Source organism: Mustela nigripes, chromosome 13, assembly GCF_022355385.1.
Source record: "Mustela nigripes isolate SB6536 chromosome 13, MUSNIG.SB6536, whole genome shotgun sequence".
Classification (NCBI taxonomy): Eukaryota; Metazoa; Chordata; class Mammalia; order Carnivora; family Mustelidae; genus Mustela; species Mustela nigripes.
Window position 1 is genome coordinate 31965360 of NC_081569.1, and position 9825 is coordinate 31975184.

At 37.8% G+C, this 9825-nt stretch overlaps 1 protein-coding gene across 4 annotated transcripts in view; it reads left to right on the top strand.

The window, feature by feature from the left end:
- Positions 1 to 9825, top strand: part of MYO9A (myosin IXA) — a 283835-nt gene that overhangs the window by 211261 nt on the left and 62749 nt on the right. For all 4 annotated transcript variants that reach the window (XM_059371925.1, XM_059371927.1, XM_059371928.1 and 1 more), the window contains one exon: positions 9096 to 9207. In XM_059371925.1, coding sequence (XP_059227908.1) covers positions 9096 to 9207 — 112 coding nt within the window. The remainder of the gene's footprint in view (positions 1 to 9095; positions 9208 to 9825) is intronic.

A 9825-nucleotide genomic window follows, 5' to 3' on the forward strand; every position in this document is an offset into this window, starting at 1 on the left:
TCTCTACATCTTAAAGAACTGGAGAATCAACAACAAATCAAACCAACTCCACACATACGAAGGGAAATCATCAAGATTAGAGCTGAGATCAATGAGGTAGAAACCAGAGATACAGTAGAACGTATCAATGAAACTAGAACCTGGTTTTTTGAAAGAATCAATAAGATCGATAAACCATTGGCCACACTAATCCAAAAGAAAAGAGAGAAAGCCCAAATTCATAAAATTATGAATGAAAAGGGAGAGATCACAACTAACACCAAGGAAGTAGAAACAATCATCAGAAGTTATTATCAACAGTTATATGCCAATAAGCTTAGCAACCTAGATGAAATGGATGCATTCCTGGAAAACTATAAACTACCAAAATTGAACCAGGAAGAAATCGACAACCTGAACAAACTGATATCTAATAACGAGATTGAAGCAGTGATCAAAAACCTCCCAAAAAACAAGAGCCCAGGACCTGATGGATTCCCTAGGGAATTCTACCAAACTTTCAAAGAAGAAATAACACCTCTTCTCCTGAAACTGTTTCAAAAAATTGAAGCAGAAGGAAAACTTCCAGACTCCTTCTGTGAAGCCAGCATTACCCTGATCCCCAAACCAGGTAAAGACCCTACCAAAGAGGAGAATTTTAGACCAATATCGCTGATGAATATGGATGTTAAGATTCTCAACAAGATCCTAGCCAACAGGATCCAAGAGCACATTAAAAAGGTTATCCACCATGATCAGGTGGGATTCATCCCTGGGCTACAAGGATGGTTCAACATTCGCAAATCAATCAATGTGATACAACAAATTAATATGAGAAGAGAGAAGAACCACATGGTCCTCTCAATTGATGCAGAAAAAGCATTTGACAAAGGCAGCATCCATTCCTGATTAAAACGCTTCAAAGTATAGGGATAGAGGGAACATTCCTGAACCTCATCAAATCTATCTATGAAAGACCCACAGCAAATATCATCCTCAGTGGGAAAAAGCTTGCAGCCTTCCCGTTGAGATCAGGAACAAGACAAGGATGCCCACTTTCACCACTCTTGTTCAACATAGTATTAGAAGTCCTAGCAACAGCAATCAGACAACAAAGAGAAATAAAAGGTATCCAAATTGGCAATGAAGAAGTCAAACTCTCTCTCTTCGCAGATGACATGGTTCTTTATATGGAAAACCCAAGACTCCACCCCTAAATTACTAGAACTCATACAGCAATTCAGCAACATGGCAGGATACAAAGTCAATGTGCAGAAATCAGTGGCTTTCTTATACACTAACAATGAAAATACAGAAAGGGAAATTAGAGAATCGATTCCATTTACTATAGCACCAAGAACCATAAGATACCTGGGAATAAACCTAACCAAAGAGGTAAAGGATCTGTACTTGAGGAACTACAGAACACTCATGAAAGAAATTGAAGAAGACACAAAAAGATAGAAGACCATTCCATGCTCTTTGATCGGAAGAATAAACATTGTTAAAATGTCTATACTGCCTAGAGCAATCTATACTTTTAATGCCATTTCCATCAAAATTCCACCGGTATTCTTCAAAGAGCTGGAGCAAATAATCCAAAAATTTGTATGGAATCAGAAGAGACCCCGAATCACTAGGAAATGTTGAAAAAAAAAATAAAGGTGGGGGCATCATGTTACCTGATTTCAAGCTTTATTACAAAGCTGTGATCACCAAGACAGCATGGTACTGGCATAAAAACAGACACATAGACCAGGGGAACAGAGTAGAGAGCCCAGATATGGGCCCTCAACTCTATGGTCAATTAATCTTTGACAAAACAGGAAAAAATATACAGTGGAAAAAGACAGTCTCTTCAATAAATGGTGCTGGGAAAACTGGACAGCTATATGTAGAAGAATGAAACTCAACCATTCTCTTACACCGTACACAAAGATAAACTCAAAATGGATAAAAGACCTTAACGCGAGACAGGAATCCATCAGAATCCTAGAGGAGAACTTAGGCAGTAATCTCTTCGATATCAGCCACAGCAACTTCTTTCAAGATATGTCTCCAAAGGCAAAGGAAACCAAAGCGAAGATGAACTTTTGGGACTTCATCAAGATCAAAAGCTTCTGCACAGCAAAGAAAACAGTCAACAAAATAAAGAGGCAACCCACAGAATGGGAGGAGATATTTGCAAATGACAGTACAGACAAAAGGTTGATATCCAGGATCTATAATGATCTCCTCAAACTCAACACACACGAAATAGGCAAACATATCAAAAAATGGGAAGAAGATATGAACAGACACTTCTCCAATCAAGACATACAAATGGCTATCAGACACATGAAAAAATGTTCATCATCACCAGCCCTCAGGGAGATTCAAATTAAAACCACATTGAGATATCACCTTACACCAGTTAGAATGGCCAAAATTAACAAAACAGGAAACAGCATGTGTTGGAGAGGATGTGGAGAAAGGGGAACCCTCTTCCACTGTTGGTGGGAATGCAAGTTGGTGCAGCCTCTTTGGAGAACAGTGTGGAGATTCCTCAAGAAATTAAAAATAGAACTTCCGTATGACCCTGCCATTGCACTCCTGGGTATTTACCCGCAAAGATACACATGTAGTGAAGAGAAGGGCCATCTGTACCCCAATGTTTATAGCAGCAATGGCCACGGTCGCCAAACTATGGAAAGAGCCAAGATGCCCTTCAACGGATGAATGGATAAGGAAGATGTGGTACATATACACTATGGAGTATTCTGCCTCCATCAGAAAGGATGAATACCCAACTTTTGTAGCAACATGGACAGGACTGGAAGAGATTATGCTGAGTGAAATAAGTCAAGCAGAGAGAGTCAATTATCATATGGTTTCACTTATTTGTGGAGCATAACAAATATCATGGAGGACAAGGGGTGTTAGAGAGGAGAAGGGATTTGGGGTAAATTGGAAGGGGAGGTGAATCATGAGAGACTATGGACTCTGAAAAACAATCTGAGGGGTTTGAAGTGGCAGGGGGTGGGAGGTTGGGGTACCAGGTGATGGCTATTATAGAGGGCACGGATTGCATGGAGCACTGGGTGTGGTGCAAAAATAATGAATACTGTTTTTCTGAAAATAAATTAATTAATTAAAAAAATTTTAAAAAATGCAGAATGGCAGCTAAAAAAAAAAAAAGAGAGAGAAAAGAAAGTGGGTTGTTAAACTTTTAGATTTGCCAGTTTGATAGATGAGAAATACTGTATTGTTGGGTCCCCCAGTAATGGGTCCATGGTCAAAGGAGTGAGACTGATACAAAGCAAAGGTCAAGCAAAGCTTTATTTCGTGCCAACCATCAAGAATCAAAGCGACCGTCAAACAGACAGATCGGGGCTGCCCCAGAGAGGGCAACCCCTCCCTGCCTCACAGACTAACTTTTATATACCAAAGGCCATGTGGTTGGGCCTGGCCATACACAGGTGGCAAATGAGATGGTAACACACAGAGAAAGCTGCACAGTCTTGCTAGGTCACACATAAGTGAGCAATTGAATTACAGTTTACCCTATAGTAGACATTTGAACTAGCCTATCACCTTGGTGAGAATTGATGCCCAAAAGGCAGGAACCACACTCCTTGGTAGCTGGGGAGACCCTGTGCGTGCTTTACTGATTGGATGTCTCCACCTGACCCGACTCATCCCTGCATTTGGGCTGTCATCTCTACCTGACCTGACCCACCCTTGTATTTGGGCTTTGTTACCTGGGACTGGTTTCCCAGACTTGCTTTTAAGTAAGTTCCCCTGGGGTGGGTTGGGGAGGCAGGATCAACTTAAGTTTTACTGCATGAACAACAAAATGGCTGTTCAACCGAGGTGGGGCCGCTCTGGCTAAATACGTTCTTACAGTATCTCCTGTAGTTGTAGTTTGCTTTTCTCTTGTTATCCTTGAGTTTGAGTGTCTTCTTATGCTTTAGTACCATTTACATTTTCTTTTCCTGTAGCATATATATTTATGTGGATCACTTGTTTTTTGTTGGGGTTTGGTCTTTCTCAATTTCTGGGGACTTCATGTATGAGGGAGATTACTTTTTGTTTGTGATATGAGTTGTAAATATGTTTCCCCAGTTTGTCAGTTGTCTCTCGATGCTGCCTTTTAATATTATTTGCTATATAGAAAATGTTTTCTTTTATGAATTTAGATTTAACCAATCTTTTCTTTCATAGCCTCTGAATTTTGAGTCACAGACTCAAAATTTTCTTTCCCCTCATCTAAAAGTTATAAAAACATTTTCAGTTTTTTTCTTCTAATACTTTAATGGTCACATTTTTTACATTTAAATTTTGATCTTTATGGAGTTAATCCTAATGTATTATATGAATTACAAATCTAATTTTACCTCTTACCAAACCCATCAGCATTTATTTAGAAGTCCAGCTGTATCTGTCTACTTTGAGATGTCACCCTTTTTGCATTCTAATGTCTCCTTTATCTTGGATCTTTTTATCGTATTCCATTGATTGATCTGAGTATTCATGAGCCAGTTCTACACTACTTTAACTATTGAGCTTTTATTATCTGGCTAAGTCCTCCCTAGTTTTCTCCCTCCTCCCCTTTTTTAAAAGATTTTCTCTCTCTCAAGCTGAGGGGGCGGGGCAGCAGGAGAGGGAAAAACAGACTCTCCTCTGAGCAGGGAGTCCCATGCAGGGCTCCATCCCAGGACCAAAGACCATGACCTGAGCCAAAGGCAGATGGTTAACCAACCATGCCACTCAGGTGCCCTCCCCCTGCCTCCACTAATATTCTTTTTCAGAACTTTTATAGCTATTTTTACTTGTTTTTCCATATTAACTTTGAATTCAGTTGTCTGGTTTGATGAGAAGAAATCTAGTAGTACTTAGATTACCTTATATTTATAAATTAACTGTTGGATCCCCCCAAAATTGGGTACCCCAATAATGGGTCACTGATTAAAGGAGCGAGACTGATAAAAAGTGAAGGTCAAGCAAAGCTTTATTTCACGCCAAGCATCAGGAATCAGACCGACTGTCAAACAGACCACTTGGGGCCTCCCCTCCAGAGAGGACGACCCCTCCCTGCTTTCCAGACCAACTTTTATAGAGCAAAGGCCATGTGGTTGGGCCTGGCCACGCACAGGTGGCCAATAAGATTGTAACACACACAGAAACTCCACAGTGATGCTAGGCGACCAGCTGAATTACAATTTACCCTAGTAGACATTTGAACCAGCCTATCAAACCTTGGTTAAGATTGGTGCCAAAAGGCTCCCAAAGGGTGGGGGCCCATACTCCTTGGTAGCTGGGAGACAGTATGCACCCCCCACTGATTGATTGAATACCTCCACCTGGCCTGACCCACCCTTGTACTTGGACTTTGTTACGTGGGACTGGTTTCCAGGACTTGCTTTTAAATAAGTTGCCCTGGGTGGTGGGGGGCGGGGTGGGCAAGGTCAATTTAAGCTTTACAGCAAAATGGCAGTTCAACCCGGGTGGGGCTGCTCTGGCTGAATAGCCCCTTACATAACATACAGAGAACTGACTTCTTTATGATTTTGTATCTTTTCATCTGTGCAAGTCTATTTTTGTATCCATTAAGAGGGCTTTAAAGCTTTTCATACATAGTTTTTAATTATTTCATGCTGTATTTATTACTGGGTGTTTTATCTCAGTGGAGATAATTATTGTAGTTGACAGTATGGTATATATCCTTCTCTGATTTTTCTGTACTTATATAAACTCTTCAGTCTAGTAGATTTCAAGGTGATATGCAGGAGTTTCTGGGATACTTTCAAGAATTTTGCAAAATTAAGGCTATTTTCATAATAGTAATGACATTATTTTCCTTTTTCACTGAGTTGAACAAATCAAGGTAGCTTCTCCAGATGGGAATGGAAAGTATGGTATAGCTGTATATAATGGTTTTCTTAAAAAAAAAAAAAAAACAAAAAAAAGCAAACACTTGTCCAATGGAACTGTAAACTAATCTAGTTTTAAAGAACTTCTAAAATTTTTAAAAACTGTGACAAAATTCATATGACCTAAAATTCACCGTTTCAACCATTTTAAGTATATACTTTGGTGGGTTTTAGTATATTGACTATATTGGGCAATTACCACCACTGTATAATTCTAGAACATGTTCATCACCTGCAGAAGAAAGTCCGTATTCATTCCCATTCTCTTTTCCTCCAGTCCTGAAAACCACCAATCACTTTCTCTCTCAATGGATTTGCCTTTTATGGACATTTCATATTGGTTTAAAAAAAAATCATAAAATATTGGCCTTTGTGTCTTCTTTCACCTAGCATACTGTTCTCAGTATTCACTCATGTTGTGGCATGTGTAGTATTTCATTCCTTTTTATAACCAAATACTATTCCACTGTATAGATATACTTCATTTTATTTACCCATTGGTCAGTTTATGGACTTTGGGGTTTTTCTACTTTTTGACTATTCAGAGTAATGCTGCTATGAACATTTGTGTATAAATTTTTATATCAGTCTGTGTGTCTAGCAACTTTTTTCATAGAATATCACTTTTACTTTATTAAAAAGGCTATACTCATTCACACTTTGGTACTTGGCAAACAGTTTTTGAAAGTGAATTAAGTGACTCGTCACTTCAAGGAAAATACCTAACAATATTTGTTAACATTTGTAAAGTTTAAGCTTGCAAGCAAAAATCAGAATTATGAAAACTTGTGAATGTGACAATTTTCCAGTAAAGAATTTTCTGATGAGATTGGTGGTAATATGAAAGAATATGACCTTTTGATAGCATATAATGAAATATGTCAACATTTAGAACAGTTCCATAACTCAGTGAACCAGTATTTTCCAGATCATCAATGCCTAACATCATAAAATCATGTGTAGGTAAAATGTCCATTTGAAGTACAGGATAGACAAAAAGGTTTCTTTAACCAGTTCAAGGTAAATGTACTTCCAATGTAATTTATCCCTTCTGAGTATACAATTCAATGATTTTTAGTAAGTTTATATAGTCATAACCATCATCCAAGTCCAATTTTAGAACATTTGCATCATTATAAGAGGATTTTTTGGTACCAGTTTGCATTCATTGCCCTTTACCATCCACACTCAGTTCTAGGCAAATGCTAATGTACTACCTGTTTCTATAGTTTTAATGTAGAATGGAATCCTATCATTGGAATCATAGAATGTGTAGTCTTTTGCTAATGGCCTCTTAGTATAATTTTTTGGAGGCTCATCCATGTTGTGTGTGTATCAGTAGTTTGTTTGGGTTTTTTTAGCACTTAAATACTATCCCATTGTATGGATATACCACATTTTATTTATCCTTTTATCATTTGTTAGGGTATTAGGGTCATTTCTATTTCTTGACAATTATGAATAATGCTGCTGTAAACATTCTCATACAGGTTTTTGTGTAGACATATGTTTTCAGTTAGTTCTCTTAGTTATAAACCTAAGAGTGGAACTCCTGGTCATATGATAACTCTGTGTTTAACATTTTCGGAAACTACTTGTTTTCCAAGTGAGTGCACCATTTTACAATTCCATCTGCAATATCTGAGGGGTCTAGTCTCTCCACATCCTTACCAATAGATGTTGTCTTTTTCATTATACGCATTCTAGTGGTCATGCAGTATTATCTCATCATGCATTTCCCAGATGACTAATAATTTTGACCATCTTTTTGTGTGTTTTTTTGCCATTTATACTTCTTTGATAAACTGTTAGCTATTTTGTCCATTTTTTTTAAAAAAAGATTTTTTTGTTTATTTGAGAGAGAGAAAAAGAGAGACCACAAGCAGGAGGAGGGGCAGAAGGAGGTCAATGCAGGATTCAGTTCTAGGACCCTGAGATCATGACCTGAGGTGAAGGCAGCCACTTAACCTACTGAACCACCCGGGTGCCTCTGTTTTGTCCATTTTTAAATCAGTTTATCTTCTTGTTAATGAGTTATAACAGTTCTTCATATATTCTAGGTAGAAGTCCTTTATCAGAGAAACAATTTGCAGAGATATTCTCTTGAGTCTGTAGCTTATCCTTATGTTTTTTAATGCTACTTCAAAGTAAAAGTTGTACATTTTGGGAGGCCTGGGTGCCTCAGTTGGTTAAGCCACTGCCTTAGGCTCAGGTCATGATCCCACGGTCCTGGAATCGAGTCCCACATCAGGCTCCTTGCTCAGAAGGGAACCTGCTTCTCTCACTGCCTCTGCCTGCCTCTCTGCCTGCTTGTGTGTACTCTCTCTCTCTTTCTGGCAAATAAATAAAATCTTTAAAAAAGAAAAGTTGTAAATTTAATAAAGCTGGGAGAACAATGGATTTTATATTTTATATTTTATATGTAAGTATATTTTATATTTAAATTTATTTTATGAAGAGTTCCTTGGTGTGGTTTTAGATTCTATAGTCTATATTTCAATTAAACTTTAAGTTACCATTTGTAGAGTTTTGATGTTATATTATTAAATTATTATTAAATTGTCCATTTTCCAATTTTATATCTGTCTGAAGGTGGATTTTCTTCATGTATTTCAAACTAAATTGTGTAGTGCCAACAGATTGAATGCAGAAGTGGCTATGAGAATCTAGGTTTTTTTCATTGAGCCAGTCATAAGAGATGACAAAAGTATAAAACAATACCCCTTTTGTCACCACTTTGATTTAAACATATAGGTTTTTTTTTTTTTCATGAAAATGTTACTTATGTTACCATGTAATGTGTTTAATGTTATTGTTAAATGAATTGGATACTTAAAATTTATTTCAGTTTTTATTTCTAATACAGTATATATCAATAGATATGACTCATATAAACTGAAGTTATTTGAGGACCATTTCTTTTATTATTTTACATGCTGATTCAGAGTCACATAAGGCAGCTCTCTTATGTTTATATATGTTTATACAAGTTGTTCTTGTTTCTCTACAAGATTGTTAGCTTTTTGAAAGCAGGAACCAAATGTATTGCTTTTATTTATTTTCTTAGAAGATCATGTTTTACTCCTGGAATAAATGTCCATTGAAGACTTCACAAGGGATTGAAGGATTTCCCATTGGCTGACCACGTTAGGACAGCATTTACTCTGTTGGCTTTAACATAAATAGCTGTATTTTTTCATTCAGGTGGAAGAGCACAATGGTCACATCTTTAAGGCTACCCAGTATAGCATCCCTACATACTGCGAATACTGTTCTTCTTTGATATGGATAATGGACCGAGCCTCTGTTTGCAAGTGTAAGTATGAGTGATTGTTTTTTTTAAGAGTTTATTTATTTATTTGACAGACAGAGATCACAAGTAGGCAGAGAGGCAGGCAGAGAGAGGAGGAAGCAGGCTCCCTGCTGAGCAGAGAGCCCAACTCGAGGCTTGATCCCAGGACCCTGGGATCATGACTCGAGCGGAAGGCAGAGGCTTAACCCACTGAGAACCTTCTTTTTGCTATAAAATCTTGTCACATCTAGCCGAACCCATGTAGTTTGTGAGATCCCCATATATCCATTCTCTGAAGCACAAAATAAAGTCCAGAGACCTGAACTGACTTCCCCAGGTTCCCAAGGGTCCCACTTTAAGCTTGTGACTAAGAAGGATCCTGTCTCTGCTCTCTGGACTTAGAGCTAAGCAACTCTTCTAGAAGCTTTTTATCCACATCTAATAACCTGAGGACTCAGTTGAGCTTCTCTGAAGCCAGAGGAAGAGCCGCTCTGAGGGAAGACACCTACCCTCTCACCATACTGTTACTGTATTTATTAGCCAGTATGAGTGATTTTTGAGGAGTTTGTTTTTTTTTTTCCTGTTTTCTTTTTTTTTTTTTTTAATTTTTTTATTTTTTATAAACATATATTTTTATCCCCT